Below are 26,876 nucleotides of genomic sequence, written 5' to 3' on the forward strand. Positions count from 1 at the left end.
TCGGCGGCAGCGGCGGGGCGGGCGAGCCCACGGCGCGGCGCCCCCCGCCCCGCCCGCGCTGCGGAGAATGGGCACCTCGGGCTGCCGGGCGCCGCAGGAGGATAGACCCCGGTGATCACCGGCTCTGCCCGCGCCACCACCATGTCCGTGGCCTTCGCGTCCGCGCGGCCGAGAGGCAAAGGAGAGGTCACGCAGCAAACCATTCAAAAGGTGGGCGGCGCAGGTCTGCGGGGTGTGGGCGGCGGGCGCGGGGCTGGGCGTGGGGCGCGAACAAAGCCGGGGCGCAGCCGGGTGGCCGTGAGACCCGACGGCGGCCCGGCGCCCCGCTGTCCGCAGTGGCGCGCCTGGGAGCTGAGGGCCGACGGGGGCGCTCCCCGGAGAGCCCGCGCTGACTTTGCGGGGACGCGCGTTCCCTTGGCCGGGGCGCCGGGCGGCAGGGCCGGATGGCCGCCGGGGTGCTGGCCCCGAGCGCGCTGCCGAGTCCGCAGAGCGCGCCTCCGGAGCTGTCTCGGCCGACTGGGGCTCCACGCGCTCTGCTCGAAGCCCGGCCGCCGCTCCGCCCATAGCGCGCAACTTGGCTAGTGGAGAAGGGGCGCGCGGCGACGGCGAGGCAGCCGCTTTTGTAAGGTGTAGAGCGCCAGGCACAAAGGGACGGATCGGAGGTGTGAGTGCAGGTCCCGCGGCCCGCAGCCCTGAGCAGAGCGCGCAGCAGACTTGCGGGCCGGCGCGTCCCCGCCCTCTTTCCCGGTCAGTCCGCTTTCAGCGTCCTCGCCCAACCGAAACGACAGATTTGTCCTACCGCCTTCTCGCCTGTTGGGGCCAAAGCTTTCTAGAGAAAGCCTTCTTACGGGCGGGGGCCACTTCCCTAAAAGCCGTTAGAAGATGTGGAGAAGAAAACGAGTGTTCAGGCATTCCTGTCTGAGCTTGTCTTCTGTAGCTGTGTCGGTTCCTCTTTTGGACTCTGGTTCCATCTACAGCAGGATTCCTGGGTTCCTGTAAGCCTCTTCGGCCCCGGTGCGCTCGCCTTGCTGCCCTGCTCTCTTGGCGGAAGTGCCCTTGCTGTTGCTGTCTTTAGAAATGTAGTGGTTAACAAGTGGGGAGCCTGGCCCGCTCCAAGCAGAGGAGAAAACGTTTGCCAAGAGCCGAAATGCAGGCTTGCAAGCATGGCTTTTTTATTAGCAAACACTGCTGTAGCGCCATTGCATTCTAGGCACTGTTGGAAGATCTTTACATATCTTAATTAATTTAATTCTTCACGGAAGTCATTATCGTCCCCATTTTATAGTGGAGCAAATTGAGACATACGAAGACTCAGGGGCTGCAGGGGGCTGCTGTTGCTGTGGCATCTGGCCAGGACTTTTGCCTGGCGGGAGGGTGGACCCCAGACTTGGAAGCACACATCAGCATCCCACAGGTCTCCTGGAGCCATTAACAGTCTGTTTCTGGCTTCAATATTTATTCAGAAATTTGTACTTCACACTCCAGTCCCCATTTAGGCATCTCAGATTCTTCAGGCAACAGATTTTCCCAGCCAGGAAGTGGTGGAAATCAGAACAGCCCTGCCCCAGTGTACCTGTGCCCAGGTGTGGGATATAAGGGACACAGGTGAGAGATGACAATCTGGGTAGGGATGTGTGCCTAGGTTTGGATGATGATGGGAGAGGGCTTGGGAGCTGGGTCAGCAGTTGGTCTTCTGTGCTGTCCTCGGACCTGGAACTGCTATCACAGAGAACACAGGTGATCCAGTTGAAAAGGTATGTCTTCCTCTGTGAAGAGAGCTGCCCCCACACTGTGAGTGGCCTGGGCACTTGAGCCTGCCATTAACATGGTGAGGTGTGCTGGGCATAGTGGTGCACACCTATAATCCCAGCAGCTCAGGAGGCTGAAGCAGGAGGTTTGCCAGTTCAAAGCCAGTCTCAGCAACTTAGCAAGCCCCTAAGCAACTCAGCGAGACCCTGTCTCTAAATAATTAAAAAAAAAAAAATTTTTAAATGGGGACTCTGGGTATGTAGCTCAGTGGCTAAGTGCCCCTGGGTTCAAGCCCTGGTTTCAAAAGAAAAGAAAAAAAAAAATGGCAAAGTAGTGACTTCTAGGAGTGACAGCACTTCCTTCACTTTGATTAGACACCTGTCCTCTCCTCCACCCACCACTGAAGGGGAGCCCAGGAGCCTGTCTTTCCATCTCCAGGATGGGGTGCTCTGTCTGGGGTCCACCATGGGGAGGGATCCAGGAGCCACTGGGGAACTGGCCTTTTGGCCTCTTTGTGTCTCCTCTTTGCACAGCCTTTGAACCTGAGTAGTGCACCGTGCACGTGGGGTGGGGACAGTCACAGCCCAGGCCTCATCCCCTTGACCCAGTGCAGCGGGGCTGTGAGCCCTCTGGCTGGGTACTCCAAGGTGTCTGCTGGCCCACTGCCAGGGCCTCGGGAGCTCCTCCGCCCAGTGAGAGGGTGCCTTTGGAGACAGACAGCGCCGCCCACCTCCCTGTGCTTATTTCCTTTCTAAGGCTGGTGGGTGTCCTGGTTGTGGGGAGCTGGGGCAGAAGGAGAGTGCAGCTTCTGGTCATGGCTGGTGAGGCTCACTCCCTGGTGGTCCCCTAGGAGCCCTCCTCAGGACTCTGGCCCTCTGCCCTGAGCCTGTTTCTAGGCCAGTGGGTCAGTGGCAGGCCACTTGCCTCTGAGCGCTTGGTGTCACAGGGAAGCTTCATTGGAACCCCTAATCAGCAGGCTGCAGAAATGCCTACTGCCCCTGGCAGTGCAGGAATAAAGGGTATCTACCCTTTAGTGACTTAGAGGCATGAATGTCCTATAAACCCTGTGCAGCTGGAAAGAGATAGAGCCGGGCTTTGGTGCCTGATCTGTGACGTGAAGGGAAGAGAAGGCAGAGGGTTAGAAAGCCTGCTGTCCCACAGGTGGAAGGAAGGCTTCTGCAAAGCAGGCCCGGATATGGACACAGGTGGAACTGAGGAGGGTGGGCAGGCCAGCGTCCTGGGTTCACTTTCCTGTTGCACTGAGACCGTCCACACATGGGCTTTCTAGGCCTGGGTTTCCTCATTTTGAAAATGAATCCAAAGTGACCTAGTGAGCTGTGTTTGTGGCTAAAGTGTCATCGTTGACTGCCTTCACCCTTTTCACCGAGCCCTGGATGCGTAGAGGAGGGGCCAGAATGCAGCAGTGGCACTTGGCAAGGGAGCTGAGGACTCCGTTCCTTGTGATAGGCCACAGGCAGGAGGCACTGCTGTGGACCCTGGGTGTGTAAGTGTGAGCTGTTTGGAACTCTCACGCCTAATTCCCGTCTCTGCTGTGGGTAAATGTTGACGGTGTCGGGTTCCTTCAGCGGTCTGCGGTGCTCTTACAGAAGTCCCCCTGGCTGGGTCTCCTCCTCAGGGTTCCATGATCCTGCCTTGGAAATTCTTGTCCGTTAGGTCATGCTCCTCCGTCACCCCTCTGGAGTCCCTCAGTTAGATCGGTGACTCTGTGGAACCCTCTGTCAGGGCCAGGTCATCAGCCCTCCAAAAGGCACCTCAGGCTGGGTCATCACGCCCACAGGGTTGTCCTCTGGGGGTTCACTGCCCTCCTGGAGCCTCCTCGAGGGCATCACCCTCCTGGGTCTCCTCTGCAATGCCGTCGCCCTGCCAGAAGTCTCCCCCTCAGGTCTCTACCCCTCTGCAGTCTCCAGTTGGGTTGTCCCTCTCAGGAGCCCCACCATCCCTGTCATCGCATTGCTTTTCCATTAGTCTTGTTTCTTTCCTAGGGGTCCTTCAACTCATAAGACACCTGGACTTTTTGTTTGTCTGTTTTAGTCGTAGTTGGACACAATACCTTGATTTATTTCTATGTGCTGCTGAGGATCGGACCCAGGGCCTCACACACGCGAGGCGGGCGCTCTACCACTGAGCCCCAGCCCAGCCCCTTGAATGGTTTTTTATTCCCAGGAGTTCTTTGACCCTTGGTGCTGTTTTAAACAGGTTTCCATTCCCTCTCCTGGTGATGACTGCTCTTTATCCATCGTTTGCCGGACATTGTGGTCCTGGTCTCCCAAGCATTAGCCATGGCTTCCAACTCCTGCAGGCTGCTGCCTCTCAGCCTCCAAATAGGCCTCATTCCTTCTGGGGGAGCAGGTGTGGTGGGGCTCAACTGCACTCCAGCCAGGCGTGTGCTGGGGGCTCTGCTGGGAAGTGCTCTCTGCTCTCAGGAGTCCAGCATCTTTCCTCCCAGGCTGGACACATCTCCTGCCAAGAGGGCCCCAGTGCTCTGGGGGTCAGGGGCGAGTAGGTCCTGAGCCTCCTTGGCCTTTGCCCACGTGGCTCTGTGCAGCGGGTCAGACCCCACTTGGATCAGCACCCTGCTCCAGCTGCTCTCTGTGCCCTGTTCTGGCTTCTGCGTTTCTTCTTCTCTTGTCCCTTACTCTGCGGGCAGATCTTCAAGAGTCTGGCCCTCAGCCTGCGTCCCGCCCCTTTCCTACAAGGATTTCTAACTTAAGGGAACTGTAGCTCTGTGTGCTGCTTCTAAACCATCCCGAGAGCCGCCCAGTATCTCCTTGTGTGAGAGCGAGCTGTGAAGCATCTCCATGGCTGGGCAGTGTCCCACCCTGTGGTTGTACCATAATCCTCACAGCGACCACCTAGCATTTCTCCACTTGAGCTACTGTGGGTGGCCCAGGTGGCTTCGCAGCATCCATTAGTGTCCTTGGAGAGAATCCTGCCTGGGAGTGAGTAACCAGGAGTTGGATGCTGGGATCAAAACAAGAAATCCCAGTGCTTCTTTCTTTAATCAGTCTGGAGAAGGACCCGGAGTGCCCTCACCTGCACACAGGCGGGCTCTGGCTGGCAGCGCCCCCTAGTGGTTCCCTGTTTCAGGACGGCTCCTCCACTGAGCTGGGCTACGCATCTTGTCACAGTGGGGCGGAACGCTACAGGAGGTAGAGGGGCAGAGGTGGGGCAGGCCTGTGGTTCCAGGGGTGTAGGAGGCCAGGCAGGAGGGTCACAAGTTCAAGGCAGCCTGGGCAACTTAGACCCTAAGCAACTTAGCAAGAGACTGGGGATGTAGTTCAGGGGCAGAGGCCCTGGGTTCAATTCCTGATACCAAAAAAAAAAAAAAAATCGTGGAGAGGAGGGCGTTGAAACTTACAGAACTGTAGGCTGTGCTCGCCCTCCAGGCGGCATTGCCAGTGCTCCGGGAGCTAGACCCCAAGGACAGACTTCAGGGACCCGCATTGGAGGGCGGAGGAAAAGGTAGGCAGCCCTGAGGGACAGTGGGCAACTGGGCCCCTCTTCCCCTTGCTGTTAGGGCTCCACCTGCTCTAGGGGCTGCAGAGTCGGCCGTTGACGACGACGGGGGCTGAGGTGGCCGTGTGTTTGGTGGAGACAGAAAACATCAGGCTCAGGGTTTGAGGCAGGGTCTTGCCAAAGTGATGAAGCTGGCCTTGAACTCACAATCCTCCCACCTCCGTCTCCTGAGTCACTAGGATCGCAGATATGGGCCACTTCTTGAGAGTGGAGAGGAGGAGAGGCCTCTGGGGATGAGGAGGCACAGGTGCCATGTGCTCTGTCCCGTGGAGGGCATGGTCCCTCCAGGTAGGGAATGGCTCATGTGGCAGTGTGCCGTGGTTCCCACAGCTCCCTTCCTCTTTGTCCCACCCGCCATGGCCACCCCCTGGGCCTCCCTAGCCATCCTTGTGCTGCCCCCAAGTAGCCACCTGGGAATAGGGGCTCTCATGTGACCTCCATGCCCACAAACCGGTGTGGTTCCCCGCTGCCCACAGACACCTTCATACCCAGCCTCCTGTCCCCACTACCTCGTCCTCTCTGCTGGATAGGCACACACCAGGACAGTGAGGCAGCCCAGTGCTGGAAGGTCCCTGGGTGAGGTCCTGGGACTTGCGGGTGTAGGAAGCCTTGGAAGGGGTCTGTGTAGCCGTGAGCCCAACCCAGTGCTTCTCAGAGGCCTCTGGGCACACCACCTGGGCAGGGACAGGCTCGAGAACCTGTTTCTGACCAGTCCCTGCAATACTGATGTTGCTGTGTGGAGCGTGCCTGGGGAGCAGGCCTGGCCTTCCTGACCTTGGCCCTGTGCACCCTCGCTGAGAGCCCTGCCCAGCTCTGGGGTGCCCACGCCTGCCTTTCAGTGGCCTTGGTCTCAGCCTGGGTTTCAGGTCCTGAGTCGGTGCACGTCACACACCTACGCTGTGCGAGGCCGACGGGGTTCCCTGCGTGGGCAGGCCCGTCTGTCCCACCACAGCTCATTTGGCACTCGGGTGGTGGAGACCCGAGGGGTGGGGCTAAGGGTCAGTGGCCACAGGTGCGTGTCCTATTCAGCTCCTTCATCCTGCCCGAGCCTCCTGCCTCAGGCCGTGTGCCTGCAGTTCCTCCTGTCCCCAGGGCAGGACCCTGTGTGCTACCTCAGGCAGGGGTCAGGGCCTGGGGCTGGTGGTGTGAGCCTTCCAGTCACATGGGTGGTACGCCTGTTGGGGTCTGCTGTGCTTTGAGCACCTGTCACGCCCTGCAGGTGGGGCTCCGAGGCACCCCCGGGGTCCTGCACCCTGTGGTGAACTAGCTAGGCTTGCTGGGCGGATGCCCTGTGGTTGCTCCGAGGAAGCCTTGGTGCCCAGGCCCCGTTCACACCCACGTCTGCTGCAGATGCTGGACGAGAACCACCACCTGATCCAGTGCATCCTGGACTACCAGAGCAAGGGCAAGACGGCGGAGTGCACCCAGTGAGTGGGCGGGGGGGCGGGGGGCGTCAGGGAGCCCGGGCCTACATAGCTGTGGGGGCCTACATAGCTGTGGGGGCCTACATAGCTGTGGGGGCCTACATAGCTGTGGGGGCCTACATAGCTGTGGGGGCCTACATAGCTGTGGGGGCCTACATAGCTGTGGGGGCCTACATAGCTGTGGACACACCAGGGCTGCCTTTGCCTTCCATGACCTGGCACCTCCCGCAGAGTATGCCTGTGAGTTACCAGGCTCAGTGGCGGGGCTCGAGTCCCCCAAGTGTGATGAGTGTATGGGGTTGGGACCCCCGGGTGTGACGTGGGAGAGCTTGGGATCCCTGTCACTCCTGTGTCCTCTGGGGTGCTCGGGCAGCTGGCGGTGGAGTTAGCCCAACGCTGGGCCACTGCCTGCTCTGTCCCCTGTGGCCTCTGCCTCCTTGAGCCAGTCCCCCACCTGCACTCTCTGAAGAGACCCAGCACCGCTTCCTCCTGGGGCGGGAGCCTGCTCAGCGCTGGGCTGGGTCCACTTCCTGCCTGCCCCTGCTGGACCCCCAGCGCTGCCACCTGTCTGTTTTTGACCAGGCCGTGGGGCCTGTGCCTGGTGTCCTGACAGGGTTTAGCTAGAGGTCCCAGCTCCTGGTTAAACCTGCTTCTGCCTCACTCGCGTGTCCCCTCCCACAGGTACCAGCAGATCCTGCACCGGAACCTGGTCTACCTGGCCACCATAGCCGACTCCAACCAGAACATGCAGTCGCTGCTGCCCGCCGTGAGTGCCAGGCACGGGGGCCAGGGCTCCCCACTTACCGCCAGGAGCCACACACTGCCTAGGTCCAGGTTCCCAGCGTGTCACCTCCAGTAGGAAGGTGACCTGAGGGACCACATCTTGGGGAGGCAGGCGTTGGGGCCTGGGGCTGTGGTGTGAACCTTTCTGTCACACTGGTGGTAAACCTGTCGGCGGTGGACAGGTCCCTCCCGTTGGGGAGGGTGACTCGACCCCCAACAGGCAACCTGGGAGGGTGGACGGCCGGTGTCTGAGCACTGGAGTGGGGTCCCTCTGGGCCTGCTGGGCCCTTCCTTGTCTTTTGGGGCCAGGGCTCTGACTCTGCCTTGCACAGTGTGACTCCTCTGTCCAGCGTCAGCCATCAGGAGCTGTGCACGTGCTGTGACTGGAAGCGGAGCTTAACCAGGAAAACCCCCAGTGCCACAAATACTCTAGATGACAGTCTCAGTGTTTGGCTTTTTTGAGGGAGTTGTGTTTGTCCAAGGCATAGAACACAGGGGTCCTCTACACTGAGCCATGTTTTTATTTTTTATTTTGAGATGGAGCCTTGCTGTATTCTTGAGGCTGGCCTCAAACTTGTGATCCTCCTGCCTCAGCCTCCTGAGTTGCTAGGATTACAGGCGTGGGCCACTGTGCCTGGACTGATTTGGTTTTAAAAACGTTTTCCCTAAATTGAATTTTCACTGTGAGGTGCGATCGCTTTGGCCTCTTCCATGTTGGGAAAGTGCAGCCAGGGAAGTAGCAGCCTCGCGTTGATGGGTGCCATGGCCCCAGAACGGCTCACTTACCAGTGCCCTGGTTCCCCTGGAAAGTGGTGACATTAGAACTGTTAAGGCATGTTTTGTAAGTCCATAATGTTAAGCAGCCTTGGTTGGCCTGTCGGGTTTCCTCTCCCAGTAGGTGCCAGCAGAGCCTGCTGGAGGCTTCTGTTTTGGGCCAGGTGTATTCAGTGTCTGTGCAAACATTTGGGGCCGTAGGTTGATCTAGATGTGGGAGTGACGGTCCAGGGGGTCTCCTGTCTCCCGTACATCCCACCTCCCTGCTGCATACTGTGATCAGAGGTGGGCTTGGGGGAATAAAGAATGAGAGAGGAGGGGGAACATCAGTGAGCCAGCTTGTGCCAAGGCCCTGGAGTGCAAAATGGTGGGGACTGTGGACACTGAGGTGCTTGTCAGCCGATCCTGAGAAGGATATGGGGGGCCAGCAAAGGGGTTCCCTGTCGTCCCAGCAAGGGGACCAGTTTTTGAACACCCAAGTGTGTGTGGACAGGCTGGGCTCTTGTTTACACTGTGTTGTCTCCACTAGGCCTGAGATGTTGGGGCCTAGTCACCACCACTGTGCTGCAGAGCGTGACAGTGGCTGTAGGTCTCCGACATTGAACAGATGGCCATGGATGCAGTGAGAATTCTGTGCGCCACCAAATCCCAGGTGGCTGTTGGTGGCTCTTAGTTAGCCATCCTCCCAACCTTCTGTCACTGCAGCCGCCCACCCAGAACATGAACCTGGGCCCCGGAGCACTGAGCCAGAGCGGTACCAGCCAGGGCCTGCACCCCCAAGGCAGCCTCAGCGACGCCATCAGCACAGGCCTGCCCCCGGCCTCCCTCATGCAGGGCCAGATCGGCAATGGTGAGCAGGTTTGCAGGGGACATTCCCAGTACCACGGTCCCTGAGACAGCCACAGGGGCAGCTGCCACGGTGGGGCCCCCCCCAGCCTGCAGGGCTGGGCTCGGTGTCCCTGGCTTCCGCGTCCTGGAGTCACCGTGCCCAGGGAGCAGAGCTCCAGACCCCACCATGCGCACATGGTCACACGATGCCCACTTCGAATGCAGAGTGCGGTTCCAGTGGGCACCCAGTGGGAGTGGAGCCCGGCTGCCTGGAGAGGGACCCGCTCGTCACGTGTGCACTTGCTTGACCTGGGGCTGACCTGGGTTAGTCGCCTCCCTCCCCAGAGCTGCCCAGAGGAGACGGAGGTGCTCACTGGCCCCGCCCCTGATGCCCACCCTCCACAGGTCCCAGTCACGTGTCCATGCAGCAGACGGTGCAGAGCACCCTGCCCACAACTTCCATGAGCATGTCTGGTAGTGGCCACGGCTCGGGACCTGGTTACAGCCACTCGGGACCTGCCTCTCAGAGCGTCCCCATGCAGGGCCAGGGCGCCATCAGCAACTACGTGTCTCGGACCAACATCAACATGCAGTCCAACCCAGGTACTCACCGCGGGCCGTGCCTGTGGGTCCCGGGGTCACCCATGTACTGGGCACAGGGAAGGAGAGGATCAGCAGGGCTGGCCGCCTCCCCCAGGCCTCCACAGGGCCAAGCCAGTGGCATGCAGTGATGGTGACTCTGGGCTGCTTCTCGGGAGGCCCCGGTGGGGGGCAGCATGGCCTGGGTCTGTGAGCCCCATGGGCTCGGTGGAGTGGCTCCCGAAGCAGGATGTTCCCTGAGTTACAAACGCTAGTCTTTAGAGCTTATTACAGAACAGGACGTGAAATGCCTCCCAAGTTTGTTAATCACATGCTAAAATGTAACTTGGAAGTATTGACTCCAACAAAACGTATCAGGACAGACCCCCCTTTCTTCTCCAACGTGGTTGCTAGAAACCTTAAAACCGTGGCTCCTGCCTGTCTCTCTGGAGCTGCCCCGCATCTCTGAGCAGGACGAGTGTGACAGGCCAACAGGCGGGTCAGTCGGGGTGCTCAGGGGACAGTGTGACTCAGGACCTGCCCAGGGACAGGGAAGGTCGGGACTGCTTGGGCTAGGGTTTGCTGAGAGCTGCGGGGCCATGGTGTGTTGCCGTGGGAGCCCCGTCCTCCTGCCCAGAGGCACGTGTAGACCAGCACCCAGCCCTGGGCCCTGACCCTGCGCTGGGAGACATGCCTTGGGGTCCAGGTGACATGGGGGTGGGAGGTCAGGGGCTGGCCTGCGCTTCCCAGGTGACTCGGGGTCTCTGTCAAACAGTCTCCATGATGCACCAGCAGGCGGCCACATCCCACTACAGCTCTGCGCAGGGCGGGAGCCAACACTACCAGGGCCAGTCGTCCATGGCCATGATGGGCCAGGGCGGCCAGGGCAGCAGCATGATGGGGCAGCGGCCCATGGCGCCCTACCGGCCCTCCCAGCAAGGTGAGGCATGCACCCAGGACCCCTGCTCCCGCGTTTCCCCACCTGAGCATGAGCGAGGACACTGGGCCTGCTGAGGGTCCACGTGTTCTGGAGGTGACCTGGTGTGGGGCTGTGGTCCTCTGGGCAAGGGACCCGAGGGAGGGGCAGCTGGTGGTGGTTACAGATGCCAGACCCAGAGCCTTGCTGGGGCGGGAGGAGGGGAGGCCTGGTGGCTGCGGTCCTGGCCCCGGGTGAGTTCTTGGTGGTGGGCCCTGCTGCCCAACTGGGTCCTGGCTATAAGGAAAGCTGCCCCACGCTGTGTGGGTCCTGAGCGTGGTGTTGCCTGCAGGCTCTGCGCAGCAGTACCTGGGCCAGGAGGAGTACTACAGCGAGCCGTACGGCCACAGCCAGGCCGCCTCGGAGCCCATGAGCCAGCAGTACTACCCCGAGGGTGAGGCCCGAGCACGCGGGGGCAGGACGCAGGCTCAGCCGTGGAGTCTGAGCTGGGAGGGCCTGTCTGCCATAGACGGACCCTGAGACGGCCTCGGGTGGGCTGGCAGGCCTGCACAGCACCCGCTACTTGTCACCTCTGATTGTGCATTTAGATCATCCCAGGATTTGAGAAGGTAGCATTTAAACTAGTCTTTAAAAATGCATACGTTTGGGAAGACAAAGACAGGGCTCCCTAGAGGACAGCCGGGTGGGCTGCCCAGTTAGCCTGGGCGTGAGGCAGGTGCCCTCCTGCTGGGAAATGGGTGTAGATGCTCACCGAGGCCAGCCATGGGGCAGGCTGTGTCCCTGTAGTCATGGTGCCACACAGCACCCTGCCCAGAAGCCCCAAGCGCCAAGCAGGGCCAGAGGAGAGCAGCTGGTGCTCCCGGAGCCAGCTGTGACAGACTGGACCTGGCCTCTCAGTAGCCCGGGGTGTGGGAAGTGACCCCTGCGTTTTGTTTGCTTATTTTTGGTACGGGAGCTACGTCCCAGCACGTCTCCCTCTTATCCTGACTGCTGAGGCTGCCCTGAACTTGTCTTCCCCGGAGTGGCTGGGGTCAGGGTGTGGCCACCTGGGCAATCAGGCCCTTGACCCGCTCTGCCATGTCCCTGGCCTGGCCCGACTGTCCTTTCCTGGGCTCGCACGTCTCCCCCAGGACCGAGAGGCAGCGTGCGGCCTGCCCACAGCCGATGCCCGTCTCTTGCAGGCCACAGTGACTATGCCTACCAGCAGTCGTCCTACTCGGAGCAGAGCTATGAGCGCTCCTTCGAGGAGTCCACGCAGCACTACTACGAGGGGGGTAAGCAGCCCTGAGCGGGGACGCCACGTGCCTGAGAACAAGCAGTGCTGCCCAGGGCCGCCCTGGACCCAGACACCCGGTGGCACAGAGCTGCGAGAACCTTCTCCTAGAAGATGCGGGTGTTCCGCCAGGTGCCGGGTCCTGCCTGCCTGGTGTGTTGGGATATGGGAGAGCTTCGGCTGGACACTGGGGGTGCGGGGGACAAACCTGCCGTGCAGTCCAGCTGTCCAGTGTGTGGCCTGGGAGCTGCTCTCAGCCTCCTCAATCAGAGCCACCCAGCAGGGACTGAGGCACCTAAAGCCCTCATGAGCCAGGCCGGGAGTGTGTGGGGTGGGGTGGCATGGTCAGGTCTGGCCCAGCATTTCTCCAGAGCCCTGCTGACCGGGTCAGACACGTCTTGGGCCAGGTGCTTGCAGCCCTGCCCAGAGCGCCGTGGCCACGCCACCTGTCAGGTGAAGGTGAGGTGGCGGGTGATGGGAGCTTGCTCTCAGGCAGACAGCCCTGGCCTTCCCACTTCATGGTTTGAATGTGCCCACCCTAGCCACCAGTGGCACATCGCTGAAGGTGCCTTGGGGAGAGAGCTGCGCAGTCAGATCCCCTGCGGGTGAGCGCAGCCCCGGAGTGCCCTCAGCTCACAGGCCTGCAGGGCCTCTGCTGCCGAGTTCCAGGCTTCCTGGTCCAGATGTTGGTGGTGGGAACGGCAGGGCTATGACGGGCCGGGTGAGGGAGAGCAAGAAACAGGTGGCTTGCCTAGGCCACGCTCAGGTGCGTTCCTTACGTGCATTTGTGGGTAAATATGCCACAAACGACACTTACCATGCAGCCCTGTTCAGACAGCCTGCCCAGTGGCCTGCGCACATTCATAGTGGCATGCAGCACCATGCCGCCCACACACACAGGACTTCCCACACCTGACACCAAGACTGTCCCCACTGAACGCCAGCCCTGCCCCCCCAAGCCCCCTGACCCACCCTTCTGCCTCGGCCTCCGTGGTGTGCACTGCCTGGGGCCTCCCGTGACCAGCTCGCCACACCCCACTGGTGTCCTCAGCTTCCTTGTTGTAGCGGGGCCAGGTGGCCCTTTCTGAAGGCCCGCGGTGTGCTTCCTCTGCCCTCCTCTGTTCCCAACACTTGGCCTGTGCTTTGGCTGTCATTGATGGTGCTGCGGTGAAGGTGGCAGGCTGCACGTGGGTCACGTGGCAGTTGTGCCTGGCTTCTCCAGGAACCCACACACTGCTTTCCACAAAGCAATTCTGGTTTTTAGTTACACGTGGCAAAATATTTTAGAAGATTTGAAAACAGGGAAAGTCCTCCAGAAGGCTGGTGGCAGGCCACCTGCCAGGACCCAGTGAGCGTCCTGGGCTGCTCCACCTTCTTGCACCGCCGAGCCCACCCCGCTTGTCCTGAGGGGTGGGTCTGGCCCCCAGGCTTTCCGCCTGCAGACACTGGCCTGCTGGCCCCACCTGGTGCTGAGGCAGGTTCCGAGGACGGACCGTCCAGGCTGCGGGGTTAGGAAGCTGCAGAGGAACACAGACCCAGAGGGTGGCGCCTCAGGGTCTGCTGGGACAGTTGCACACCGGCACCTCGGTGGTCCTTGCAGCCGCACAAGCAGTTCACGCCAGACTTGGCCCTGCATCAGAACGGGTGGGACTGTCACGTAGCTTGTCATCCATCGGGACATAGGCAGGTTCTGTGCTGCTCCCTAGAGCCCAGTTTGTGCTCACCAGAGTGGACCCTGCTGAGATCCAGCCTTGGAGGTGGGAGGACAGACCCCTGGCTGTGGCCACATATGGCTTCTCACTGCTCAGAATAGACACCAGCAGACATGCCCCACCTCCTGGGAGCTTCTCAGGACTCGTCCTGCATAGGGCCCTGGGCAGAGGGCCGGCTTTGAGCTGCTGGGCAGTTTTCTGTGGGCTGGTGTCTGTGGCCAGCATGAATGGGTCTGAGGGCCTTAGGGGCTGATGGAGAAAAGGCAGGACCATCAGACGTGGGAGGACCTGGCTCTGTCAGGCAGCACAGAGTGAGTCTGCATGGGGGATGTCTCTCCCGGAGGAGCCCCATCTAGAAAGGATGGCGGGCCAGCGCTGGTCTGGGAGAGGCTGCATGTGGGTGCCGCAGCCGGGGACCTTCTTCACAGCCCCATCTTTCCATAGAAACAGCTGTCTGGAAGCAGGCAGGCCCACGGGGCTGCGTGCACTTGTTGGGGCTATTTTTCCGAGAATTGGATCTATAGCTGTTCTGCTGTCGAGCTAATGAGCTAATAGGTCCCAACCTGCTGTGAAGAAACCACTCACATGTATACCCACCTCATACCTCTTGTTGTGCACCATAAAGATACATACTTGGGTTTTTTGTTTGTTTGTTTGTTTTTTAGCAGTACTGGGGATTGAACCTAGGGGTGCTCTACCATTGAGCCACTCCCCAGTCTTTTATTTTTTATTTTGAGGCAGTCTTGCTAAGTTTCCCAGGCTGGCCTTGAACTTGAGATACTCTTGCCTCAGCCTCCCAGGTCATTGGGATTACAGGTGTGCATCACTGTGCCACTGTGTCTTTCTTTTTTTTTTAATTATTGTATTATTATTATTTTATATTTCCAGTTTTCCTCCCAGCTTTATTAAGGTGTAATTGACAAAAGTGGTATATAATGCCAGCATAGTGGCAGATGGCTTGGCTCTCTCCTGGATTGAGAAGAGCTGTGTTCCGTTCTTCTCATTAGACTGCAGCATGAGGAACATGTGCAAAGGGACTGTGGTCTGTCTCGCCCCACGGCGGTGCATTGTGAGGTCCTGGGTGGGGTGAGAAGTGGAGTGCTGTTTTGAGGACTGGGGTATAGATCTTGCCTCCTTCGGGTGCAGAGCGGCCCCTGGAAGTCAGAGGCCAACATAAAGAACTTCCACAGGAACCTTGTGGGTCATAGGCACTGACCACCAAGGACCAGAGGCAGGAGGCCTGGGGTGAGCTGAGTGAGCTGGGTAGGAGTGTGACACCATAGAGTGCTGACCGGAGGGGTTCGGGTACAGTGGGCTTGGCACTGTGGTGAGCTTGCGGCAGCACAGCCCGCACAGAGCGAGTCCCTCCTGAGTGGCCCTAGGCACGACCCTGGAAAAGGTGCTCCCTATGAACTGCAGAGGCCAAGCACAGAGCAGACAAGAGGGAGGACGGGACTGTGCTCAGCATGCTGCCACAGCACACCCCAGGCAGCCGGGAAAGGCTCCGAGACACCAGTGAGAACAGTTAGCGGGGGCGGGCAGCGCGGCAGGAGTGGAGTGCCCTCTGTCCCTCTCCGAGGTGGGCCCCTGTTTGGTTTTACGTTTCTCAATCATGAGAGTGAATTTGCTTATTTAGAGGTTAGAGTTGGAAGTGTCAAATGTTGGCTGTCAACCAGGACAGGAGGACCCTGGCCGTACGGTCATCCACACCATCTGCGCTTCCTGGAATCCCAAGAGCCCCTGGTGTGTCCTCTTGGGTGTTGCTCAGGAGCCTGCCAAGTGTGACTGACATGTCCCCTAGGAGTGGGGGTTCAGACTGGCAGCATCCCAGCAGCAGCAGAGCGCACCCCATGCTGCATTTCTGCTTCCAGAACTTGTTAATATGTCCCTTGTCCCTTGTTCGTGCCGCCACGCCCTGACCATGTGTTAGTAAGCTGAGTGTGTATACTGGTCAGGGCTGGCCTCTCCTTCCACTGTACGTAGTGCTGCCCTTTATCCCTCATGACCACATCACAGGAAGCTGTGGATTCCTAGACAGAGCTGGGAGCAGAGAGGTGGAGCGTGTGTGTGCGTGTGTGTGCCTGGTGGCGCGGAGGCCGGGCCGGGGCTGTCCAGCTCTGCTGAGGCCCCATCCATGGCCTGCTGTCAGACACCTGACATTTGTGCTTGCTCCTCCCAGATCCCTGGAGGTTTTCCAGGTGCACGAGAGCAGGCACCCCAGGAAAAGCTGCTTTACCTGTCATCTCATAAAGAGTAAGAATGGGGCCAGGAAATACAAGAACACTGCAGCTGGCCAAACCCCGAGGCCCCTGAGGAGCCTGCTGAGGCTCTGGTGGATCCTGAAGTGCTGGACTGACCGAGTCCTCTGGCTCCCTGGAGTTGCCTCTCCTGCCCTGGGCTTGCTGGAGCCAGCTCGGTGTTGAGGAGGAGCCTGGGTTAAGAGCTCAAGCTGGGCGGGCGGACCCTGGGACGGACGCAGATGGCTTTCTAGAAGTCTGTTACTAGGACTCAGTTTCAAAGGACTTAACTTTTGCAGGTCCTAGAAAGGTTGTCACCCACAGCCAGACCGGTCGCAGGAGCACAGGCTCCTCGGGTCTCACCCTCGGCCCCTGGGTGCCGCCCTGTATTTCCAGGGCACATTTTCATAAGAACAGCCATTCCTTTTGGGCATGTTCTGGGTCCCAGAAGTGCACCTGTCTCCCAGTCCCTGCCCCAGCCTCAGTCCCCTCCTGGGCCTGGAATTGGGCCACGCAGATGTGGTCCCACACAAATGAACCATGTGCGCTTTGTCGGGTTTTGCAGACAGCAGCCTGCTTGAAAGCAGGAGGCAGGACGTGGTCTAGACACCTCCTGGGGGAGGCATCCCTGCCTGGAGCCGACTCTGACCTGCTGGCCCTGCAGTGGGCACTTCAGACCCCCCAGGAAGACGTGGGGAGACTGCAGCTCGTCAGTGCCCTCTGAGCTTGGCGAGGCTGTCTGCACACGTGTGCCACTTCACTACTCAATGTCTCTGAAATGAAAAGGCCTTGGCGTGGGCACAGCCGGGAATCAGATTTTGGAAACAAGCACAAGTGTTTTCTCCGAAGGAAGAAGAAGTGAGAGCCGGAGCCCTCTTGCCTTCTGCCCACCTGCTGGTGACGGCAGCCTGTGGGAAGCTTCTGCCCACATGCACTGAGTGGAAGTAGGAACTTGGTCCCCAGGATCAGCTGTGGCCTCAGCCTGATGTCCTCAAAGCACTGGAGCCCGTTGGGCCCAGTAGGAGTGTGAACTTCAGCTGACTGCATCTTGACCTGAGGGACGTGTCCAGGCGACCCTCTGCCATGAGCCTCCTGGGCATCACACGGCGTGTCCCTAGGAGAAGGCAGTGGCCTGGAGACAGGATGCAGGTGTCCCCGCCCCTCCCAGAGGCCCTGCTGTGGCTAGTGGCTCAGGACGAGAGGGCCTGTGGGTCTGAATGCCCATCTTCCAAGTGAGGCTGCTGCGTCCATTTCGCCACCTGCAGAGTGGGGACGACAGCAGTGCTCACTGCACAGGGTGGTCCAGGAGACTGCTGGAGCTCTCTTGTGACCCACTTGAGCATCCCTGGCTTGGTAGCCATTTCTCAGTACCTGGGCTGCCCCGCTGTCTGAAACACGAGGGAAGGTGCATGTCTGCAGGCGGCTGCGCTGGGCTCTGCTGGCCTCCCTGTGCCATTTCCTGGGCCTTCCAGACGTGGTTCTCTGCCCGCTCGCCTTGCCAGGGGCCTTCACAGCCAAGGTGCCTTTGGTCAGTGCTGTGGTGTCCTTTTCGCTTCCAGCTGCCGCTGGTGCTGTGCTCATGGGCCGTCCAGTCTCCCGGGCATTCAGTGGCAAGGGACCATCATCCGGCCACCTAAAGCAACAGGAACCCATTGCTCTGGAGGCTTGAAGGCGGAGGCTGGGGGTCAGCAGGGCACGTCCCATGAGAAGCCACTGGCCGCCCCCTCCGTCTTTGGCGTGGAGAAGCATGGCTCCATCACGTGGCTTCATCCACAAGGCTGTGTCCAGGGCGCCTTCCAGTTAGGTCTGCAAGGCCCTGGTTCCTCTCAGGACTCGGCCTGTCTTGTGGGGCCCAGCATAGCCCAGGGCATTGGCGTTGGCCAGTGGCCACACCAGCCATGTCGCTCTTTGTCAAGAGGAGATGTAGACTTTGAACATGTGGACAGCCCGCCTGGGCCTACTGCTGGCCACCGGCAGTGAGCGCATGCCCTTCTCTCTGCAGGGAACTCCCAGTACAGCCAGCAGCAGGCTGGGTACCAGCAGGGCACCGCCCAGCCGCAGACCTACTCCCAGCAGCAGTACCCCAACCAGCAGAGCTACCCTGGGCAGCAGCAGGCCTACGGTAAGAGGGCGCTCCCCCGAGGGCCCGCCCTGCACCCCAGGTGGGCACGCGCCTGCTTAGGGCCTCGTTCTGGAGCAGTTCCAGGTCTCCAGGACAGTGGCCAGGATGGTGCAGGGCGACCTGCGTCCAGCCAGGGCCTGTGGTGACCTGACGTGGCTGCCACGACTGGGAAACCGGCGCTTGCTCCCGGGGGCCAGACCCACCCTGCGTCCAGACTCCTGGTCCCTGGTGTCCTTCCCCGGGGGCCAGACCCACCCTGCATCCAGACTCCTGGTCCCTGGTGTCCTTCCCCGGGGGCCAGACCCACCCTGCGTCCAGACTCCTGGTCCCTGGTGTCCTTCCCCGGGGACCAGACCCACCCTGGGGACCAGACTCCTGGTCCCTGGTGTCCTTCCCCGGGGGCCAGACCCACCCTGCGTCCAGACTCCTGGTCCCTGGTGCCCTTCCCCGGGGGTCAGACCCACCCTGGGGACCAGACTCCTGGTCCCTGGTGTCCTTCCCCGGGGGCCAGACCCACCCTGCGTCCAGACTCCTGGTCCCTGGTGCCCTTCCCCAGGGGCCAGACCCACCCTGGGGACCAGACTCCTGATCCCTGGTGTCCTTCCCCGGGAGCCAGACCCACCCTGCGTCCAGACTCCTGGTCCCTGGTGTCCATCCCCTGTCCACGGGCTCCTCTGCTCTGGGTGTCACAGATGACCTCACCCCTTGACCATCTTGGGCACACATGCCTCACGGGGGTGTGCCGTTTTCCCCAGGTGAGACTAGGTCATGGGTTTGGAAGGAAGACCAGTGGGTCCCATCTCGCACAGCCAGTCCTCACACAGCTCGCCTGTGGCAATGTGGCCAGCTTGCCTGGCCCTGGTGGTGGTAGCCAGGTGTCTCCTTTGTCCGTTCCTCCCTCCTTCCCTTCCTTCTGGGGAGCAGGTCAGTAAGCTCCGGTCAAGAGGGATCATGGAATTCAGCAGGGAAATGCCCCTTGTCTGTCCACTCACCCCTCCAGGTGTGTTTTTAGGTCAGCATGTGCAGGTGGACGTTAACCTCCACATCGGGTCATGGTCTGGTACCATTGTACTTAGTGGTCGAATAGCCCTGGCTGTGGTCCCTATGCCCTTTATTTTTTTTTTGAGGGGGGAGGGGTACTGGGGATAGAACTCAGGGGCACTCGACCACTGAGCCACACGCCAGCCCTGTGTTTTATTTTATTTAGATACAGGGTCTCACTGACTTTCTTAGCACCCACTGTTGCTGAGGCTGGCTTTGAACTCACGATCCTCCTACCTCAGCCTCCCGAGCAGCTGGGATTATAGCTGTGTGCCACCGCGCCTGGCCACTGTGTCCCTTTAGCATGTTTCACTTTTGGGGGGTTTTTAAGCACCTCTGTGTTTTCTGTGTAGCCCTACAGTCAGCCACTTCTCCAGGGAGACCTGGTCCCTTTCGTTGGAGCATAGTGGTAGACACTGAGCCCCGCGTGGGAGGGTGCTTTCTGCATCCACCTTGCTGGGCTTTCCCCGAGCCTGCCTGCAGGGGGGCTAGTTTAGTGGCAGGGCCAGAAGCACTTTTCTTTTTTTTTTTTTTTTTTAATTTTTTTATTGTTGGTTGTTCAAAACATTACATAGCAGAAGCACTTTTCACTCAAGAGCTTCTGCTCCCCGCGAGAGGATCGCTAACTTGAGACCTAGCCAGGAAGTTCGCCGAGGCTGATCGAGGCCCTTGAACAACCTAACCCTGCTTTCAGGATCCATGGGGTGCACAGGAGTCAGAGGCCAGGGTATTTCTCCCTTCAGCAGGAACACTGCAGAGTCCTGTTACCCAAAGCTCTGCAGGAACAAGCTCAGTCCACCCAGGCCAGGTCTCAGCAGGGCCCTGGCCCCAGTCTGCCCGTGTCAGGACCCTGTCCTGCCTGGCCCCTTGCCTACAGGTTGCACTTGGCCAGAGACCCAAACTGCAGGAAGCTCCCCTTGGAACTCCCCTGACCTGGGGGGCGCATGCCCTCTTCACCCTGCAGTCACAGAAGGCCACTGGGTGACATCCCTGCAAGCTCTCGGCATTTAAAGTACACAGAAAGGCTGCCCGTCCCCAGGTCAGAGCTGGCAGGCAGAGACCTCTGCTGGGGTTGCGGTGGCCATGCCTGTCATCCCAGTGACTCAGGAGGCTAGGCAGGAGGATCACAAGTTCCAGGCCTCCTCAGCAACTTGCTGAGACCCTGTCTCAAAAACAAAAAGGGGGAGGGAGGCTGGGGATGGAGCTCAGTGGTAAAGTGGCCCTGGATTCAATCCCTAGTCTCGGGACAGAAAAAAACACTAGTCCTCACAGGCCCCCACCCACCCAAAGAAGGAGCCTCTCCACTTACTTATCCTTGAATCTGGGGTCAGGCAGGATCTTCTTCCTCTGGTGTAGCAGGCAGCCAGCTCCTGAGTCTTGGAGGAAGCTATTCTGGCCAGTGGGTCCCAGTGGGTCTCAGCCCTCACTGCACCGGAGTCGTCTGAGTGCCTTTTGAAAAGGAGCTGGGGCCGCTCAGACCCATTCTCAGGGTGGGCCCTGTGGGCAAGGCCCCCACAAAGCCCACAGGGTTCTGGGGGAGGAGGAAGCCAGATAGGACCCTTTGCCTTTATGACACGGCCAATTGAATAGCATCTAGGACAAGCCTGGGGAGCTGGGCTCAGCGCAGTGGTGGAGTGCTGGCCTGGCACGCGCAAGGCCCTCTGTCAGTAAAAACATGGCCAGCCTTTATCGATTGTTTCCAAAGCCTTCAACTTAGTTTTCACAGAATTGCTGGCCATTTCTCCTCTGCTGCAAGCTTCCCCTGTTTCCTGTGATCTTTGAAGTACGAGTTGACAGTGTCCATCTTGTGTGACCTCAGCTGGTCTGGAACAGTGTGTGGGAAGAGGCCTTGTGGCCCATCCCAGGCAAGGGTGCAGGACGGGGTCTGGCCAGTAGTCCCATGGCCCTCTCTCCCCGTATTCGTGGTGAGGAAGAACAGGTCCCTGGTGTTTTGGAGATTCCAAAAGAGGGGTGAGCCAGTGCTGGTCCCCACAGAGCCTGTGTCTCCTCAGGGCCTGCCCAGAGTGCCCCCTCACAGTACTCCAGCTACCAGCAAGGACAAGGCCAGCAGTACGGGGGCTACCGAGCATCGCAGACGGGACCCTCTGCCCAGCAGCAGCGGCCTTATGGCTATGAGCAGGCAAGTTACCTGGGTGCTTCGAGGCCCGCCCCCGCCACCCCCCCGCTGGGGCTGTGGAGATGACAGTCATGAAGCATAATGAGGTAGCCTTGATTGGTTCCAGGTTCCTTTCATGATCACCTCTGCCTCAGCTCTGAGGCACACACCCATAGCTACTTTGGAGGCTGCAGCAGGAGGATCACAGGTTCAGACCTGCCTGGCAACGTAGTGAGACCCTGTCTCAAAATAAACAGGGCTGGGCTGGGGTTGAGGCTCAGCAATAGAGCGCTTGCCTCGCATGCGTGAGGGCCTGGGTTCAATCCTCAACACCACATGAAAATAAATAAATAAAAATATATTGTGTCCATCTACAACTAAAAATATTTTTAAAATGAAATAAAAACGGCTGGGGATATAGCTCACTGCTAAAGCCCTCCAGCATTCCGTCCCCAGTACCAAAAAAAGGTCTCACCTCGACAGACAGCTGGCCTGCTGCACCCTAGACTGACCGTTAGGTTCTCCTTTGCTCCATCAGTTCTGCAGGTTTTCACTGTGCACCTAGCAGGTTGGGGCCTCTGCCAGGTGGGTGAGGCGGGCAGTGACAGGACCCTGTGCTGTGGGCAAAGACAGCTCACTGAGGAGGCAGCACACAGTTGGTGGCACCCACTACTGTCCTGGGAGCAGGTGGAGAAGGGCAGCAGGTGGGTGGACAGGAACCCTGTCTGCCAGGGGACAGTTGGTCAGGAGCCAAGGAAGACCATTCTTGGTGGGCAAGAATGAGGACTTCTGCAGCAATAAGGCCTGTGTGGCCAGAACCCGGGCACAGCAAGAGCCTGGGAAGAGGTGGTGGTGAGACTAGGGTCATGGCTCAGGGTAGGGCGCTCGCCTGGCATGCTAGAGGCTTGGGGCTCGATCCTCAGCACCACAGAGAAGTAAACAAACCAGCAAATAACTAAGAGGTGATGGAGACAGGCTGCAGGGCGTAGGGCTCCACAGGCCTCACAAGGAGTCGCCCTTTGCAACTGCAAGGACAGGGTCTGTGTGCCTGAAGCACTGAAGGGGCTGCTGAGGGCCATTGCTAAGTAAGAATGACGCATGGCATGACCCAGGTCATTTGCAGTGTCATTGCATGTAAGGTGACCTTGCTCAAGGACCAGGGCGGATCCGGGTTTAGGGTGGGTCGGGGTTTAGGGCGTATCCTGCTGCCTCAGGCTCGCCCGCTCCTTGAGTTCCCGTTGAGTTCTCACGGGATTCAGAGGGTATTTGGGGCCCAGAACGTGGATTTGCCCAGAACGTGTGTGTAAGTGCCAGTGACAGTTCGAGAATAAAGAGAGTTGCTGTTTGAATCTACAAGGTGTGTGATGGCTCATGATTTTGTGCCCAGCCAGACTGTGGCAAGGGGCAAGGACTCTCATGGATGAGATGAGCCAGGCTCAGGGAGAGGACATGCAAAAGTCTTGGGGAATGGCAGATTTGTTGTGTTGTAGACAGCAGGGAAAAGACCGGGTAGCTGCAGTGTAGAACAATAGAGGGAGATGTGTCTCAGACATTTATTTGGAGCTTCCTTTGAAGAGAATCCTTAGCAAAAGGTGACTCTCCACAGTGACGTGTAGGTAGCAGGCATCAGTGACCTCACACAGCCAGTGAAATTCCAAAGCACCATGTTATGGTTGTTTTCCTTGGATAACTGAGTGGCTAAGAGGGGGTTTTCTTTTTTTTTTTTTAATATTTACTTTTTAGTCATAGTTGGACACAATACCTTTGTTTTATTTATTTCTATGTGGTGCTGAGGATGGAACCCAGGGCCTCGCACGTGCTAGGTGAACGCTCTACCGCTGAGCCCCAGCCCCAGCCCCAGATTTCTTAAGTGCTTCTCATCCTACTTCTAAAAGGGTGAACCAATCTGAAGTCTGACTGTGAGCACGGTGTAAAGCCAGCCGTGTGATCATTAGGGCAGAGTCCCTAAAGGAGCAGACCACTGGACATGGGGGACCGTGGTCCAGAGTGCCCTCTGAGTGCTCTGGGTGCAGCGTGCTGGCCCTGCATGCAGGCAGGTCTGGGGTTGGCCTCTGGGTGTGCACTGGGAGCCGCCTGTGGAATCCAGGAGGCGGCAACCTGCCCCTGATGCAAAACTGGAATTACTAGGAAATAACAAGTGAACGTTCTCATCTCGTGATAGACCGACTGGAAGACTTGTAGTTTTATGCCTGCCTCGGAGAAGAGAGCAATGACATTTTGGGGAAAGTATCATCTAGCTCCCAGGATCCTGATTTGTGTATCTGGGAGATACACGGCCAGCTGCAGGCTGTGGGGTCCTGCCACGGGCTGTGGGCTGGAGGGATCAGTGGGGCCATGATGCACTCTGCAGGCCTCTTGCTGGATGCCAGTGCACCCAGAGGCTGCCAGGTGTCGCTGGGGAAAGGATCAGCTCTACTTGAGAAGCCCTGGGCTAGACTTGGATTGTGCTGAGGCATTCAGGCTGCCCAGCTCTTTGGGTGGCCTGAACTCTGCTGTTCTCTCAGCTGACCAGGCCAGATGGGCTTTCCTGTTTGCCTGAATGTTGGCTGGGGTGGGCCTGGCCTCGCTTTTGAGAGCCGACCCTCCTACTCAGAACCATGTCTTGGGACTGGGGACATAGCTCAGTTGGTAGAGCGCTTGCCTGGCATGCACAGAGCCCTGAGTTCAATCCCTAGCACCACACACACACACAAAAAGAAAACCTCTAAGTCTTGATTTCTTCTAGGGCCAGTACGGAAACTACCAGCAATGAAGGACCCGTGTTCTCGTTGGAGCCTGGTGGGAGTGTGTCTGGGCGCTGGACAGCTGTGGTGGTTCTGATGAACTGTGCCATGTTGCTGGCCCCTCACCCAGCGCCGTGCCTGCATGTGAACGTGCCCACCTTATGTTGGGTACGAAGCCACCTGCACCTCTGGTGCAAGACAGCACTGTGCTGGGACCTGGGGTGCCGTGTGTGGTGTTGTATGTCAGTGCGATGGAGCAGTTGTCCCATTTCTGCCCCCCACCCTCTTTTCCGTGTTCCTAGCTAGTTTTGGGGGTCATCTCATCCTCAGTGTTCTGTGCCTGGGGATGGGACATAGCTGAAAGGTGCCACGGTCCTCGTGTTCACATGAGCAAGCTGGGTCTGCTCCCTCCCGTTGGGTGTGCTGTGGCCGGAGCAGCTCCTGCTCTGGCCACTGCCTGCTGCCCTCAGACCCCGTCGCCTCCGGAGCCCGGCAGTGCTGGGCCCTGTGTGTGGGCCAGTTTCTGTTTGGTGTGACAAGGATGCACAGCTTCACCTGCAGGAGCCAGACCCTCTGCTGCCTCGCCCCTCGCCAGCTCTGTTCTCCAGAAGGATATTGTCCTGTGTTAAAGGTGAAGAGGACAGCGACTGTATTCCAAATAATTGAGCCCGAGGGCAGCGTGTGGTCAGCCTGCCCAGGGAGAGTCGTGTCACCCAAGGGCAGGGGCAGTTCTCTGCCAGCAGGGCAGTCGGAAAGGGCCTGGCTTTGGCCTTTGTTCATCTTATGTCTTTTCTAGGATTCGAATATTTAATATGCCCAGTCCTAAGGATTTAAAGTATTTATACCAAATCTCCCAGCGGTTGGCAAGTTGTTTATTTTGTGTCATTTCTTCCAGGACCGACCTGTTCTGATCTCCAAGCAGGCGTTTCTTTCCTTTTAGGGATATCTAAGATCTGCATCCTGTTTTTGAAAAGAACCCCAGTAACTTCCCTGTGTCCTTCTGAATGAAAAGTAAAGGTTTTATATGATGAAAAGTGAGTGACTCTTACATCACTAGGACATTCAACCCCATTTATCTTCTGTGCAAATATCAAGACAGCACACTTGGAAAATCATGGCCAAAGGAAAAAGCCTGCGCGGACCCTTGATCAGCCTTTACCTGGGTAATAACGACCACTGTATTTACTATGAATCCTTTTTTAAAAAAGAAATCTTTGTATAAATGCTGATGTATTTCCAAAAACGACTCAGAAAATACAAAGATTTTCCAGTGCTTAAGATGTTAGGCCTACTAAAGACAACGTTTTCTTTAATCAATTTTATGTTTTAAAAGTTTATCTACTTTTTTCTTTCTTTCTTTTTCTTTTTTCTTCTTCTTTCTTCTTTCTTCTCCCCCCCGCCCCCAGTACTAGGGATTTAACCCAGGGCCGCTGTACCACTGAGTACTCCCCAACCCTTATTTTATTTATTTATTTATTTTTTTGAGACAGGATCTCACTAAATTGCTCGGGCTGGCTTCAAACTTGCCATCCTCCTGCCTCAGCTTCCTGAGTAGCTGGGATTACAGCAAAAGTAATTCTTTGGTCCAGAGTTGAGTACTTCAGAATTCACAGGACACATTTGTTTATTTATTGATTTTTCACTTTCACTATTTTTGCTGCAGTTAATCCTGGCAGTCCAGCTGGGAACTATGGAGGTACTGTTGCTATTTATAGAGAAGAACCAAGGCTCAGATGAAAGGACTTTTCTGTGTTGACTGTCATTCCTGTTCTAGGACATTTTCCACTCTCCTATGAGAACATGGGCATTTCAGTATTTATGTTATAGGCATAGGGTTTTTAAAAAGAAATCCTTAACACTGATAAGGGCTTAAAAATATTATGCCCATATTAAATTACAGAAATGAGAGTTCTTAATTGCTAAATGACAGAGGCACTGGCAGTTTCATTTAGGGGTCATCTCTTGATTTTGTTCCTTTCTGGAAATTTTTATAGAAGTAATTTGCAAACTCAGCTGGGGACTGCTTGAAAATGTTGGACACGTCAGGTAACTGTGAAGATAGTTCCATCCCCGTGTGTGTGCGGTGTGGGTGTTTTTGTTTGTTTGGGGTTTTTTTTGTAGTTGTAGGTGGACAGCATGTCTTTATTTCTTTATTTTTATGCGGTGCTGAGGATCCAACCCAGGGCCTCACACATGCTAGGCAAGCGCTCCACCACTTAGCTACAGCCCCCCACCCCCCGTTTTTCTAAGGATTGTATCAGTGTTTTTTGAAAGAGGATACTTTAAAAACTTATTACCCCAAAACTTCAATCTGGAATGTCTTACATTAAGAATTTCTTGAATGTTGTGTATATATTTTAAAAAGCACTTTGTGAAATAGTTTGTACATTTATTTCCTAATTTATACATGATTTTCAGTGTTAATATATTTATTGATTAATAACAGAATGTTTATTCAATGTTTGTCCACTTTTATGTAATATTGTGGGGAACAGTGTTGCCAACAGTTATTTCATTGGCTGTATTATGTCTTCTCTTCTGTAACGTGAACGTTTGAAAGTTGGGCTAAATGAACTGTCGTGCGGTGCGGATGGCTGTGCCCTGGTTTTTGTCCCCTGCCTAAGGCCAACAGTGCCCGGGAAGCCGCGAGAGCTCCCTGCTCCTCCCGCCCGGCGGGCTGAGCCCAGGTGATGGCTGCTCAGCAGCCTCCGAGGCGCCACGAGGGGCGGAAGCTCCTCCCCTCGGGGTTCGGCGTCCTGGGAGCGGCGTGTCCGGAGGCCCCTCTGGACGGCGCGGGCCCGGAGGGGACTGGACTCCTCGTGCCTCCACGGGCTCAGGGGAACTGGGCCCCCGTGGCCTCCGAGGGGACGCCAGGCCCGGGCCTGCACCCAGGCCTCCTGTGCCCCCGCGGGCGGAGTCTCCGCAGCTCGACGCTCGCGGGTGTTTTGGGCCACTGCCTCGTTCCTGTTACCGAGCAGGTGCAGGACATTTCCGAGGCCGTGTAGGGGCTCCCTTTTGGG

General features: G+C 57.9%; 1 protein-coding gene across 3 annotated transcripts; it reads left to right on the plus strand.

Annotated features, from left to right (window-relative positions):
• Positions 1-26: 26 nt before the first annotated feature.
• Ss18l1 (SS18L1 subunit of BAF chromatin remodeling complex) lies at positions 27-26,447 on the plus strand. 3 transcript variants are annotated; one of them, XM_046433131.2, is made up of 11 exons: positions 27-210; positions 6,637-6,713; positions 7,392-7,476; positions 8,973-9,117; positions 9,501-9,698; positions 10,450-10,614; positions 10,943-11,044; positions 11,793-11,885; positions 17,836-17,955; positions 21,009-21,136; positions 23,859-26,447. In XM_046433131.2, the coding sequence occupies exons 1-11, from the start codon at positions 142-144 to the stop codon at positions 23,883-23,885; spliced, it is 1,209 nt and encodes a 402-aa protein (XP_046289087.1). In that variant the 5' UTR covers positions 27-141; the 3' UTR covers positions 23,886-26,447. The 3 variants fall into 3 exon arrangements, with proteins under 3 accessions (XP_046289087.1, XP_046289089.1, XP_046289090.1); XM_046433133.2 differs by lacking the exon at positions 27-210 and having other exon boundaries at positions 6,650-6,713; positions 7,392-7,573; XM_046433134.2 differs by lacking the exons at positions 27-210; positions 6,637-6,713; positions 7,392-7,476; positions 8,973-9,117 and adding an exon at positions 9,320-9,419.
• The last annotated feature ends 429 nt before the right edge of the window (positions 26,448-26,876 follow it).

This window comes from Marmota monax, unplaced genomic scaffold (genome assembly GCF_021218885.2).
Source record: "Marmota monax isolate L192 unplaced genomic scaffold, Marmota_monax_Labrador192_F-V1.1 WCK01_AAM20220418_F8-fsc00014, whole genome shotgun sequence".
Classification (NCBI taxonomy): Eukaryota; Metazoa; Chordata; class Mammalia; order Rodentia; family Sciuridae; genus Marmota; species Marmota monax.

Excerpts from the sequence above, each read along its gene's own strand:
- Ss18l1 (XM_046433131.2), top strand. The coding sequence starts at position 142 with ATGTCCGTGGCCTTCGCGTCCGCGCGGCCGAGAGGCAAAGGAGAGGTC. Across the intron at positions 9,699-10,449 it reads CAACATGCAGTCCAACCCAG|TCTCCATGATGCACCAGCAG; the intron begins GTACTCACCGCG and ends TCTGTCAAACAG. Across the intron at positions 17,956-21,008 it reads TGGGCAGCAGCAGGCCTACG|GGCCTGCCCAGAGTGCCCCC; the intron begins GTAAGAGGGCGC and ends GTGTCTCCTCAG.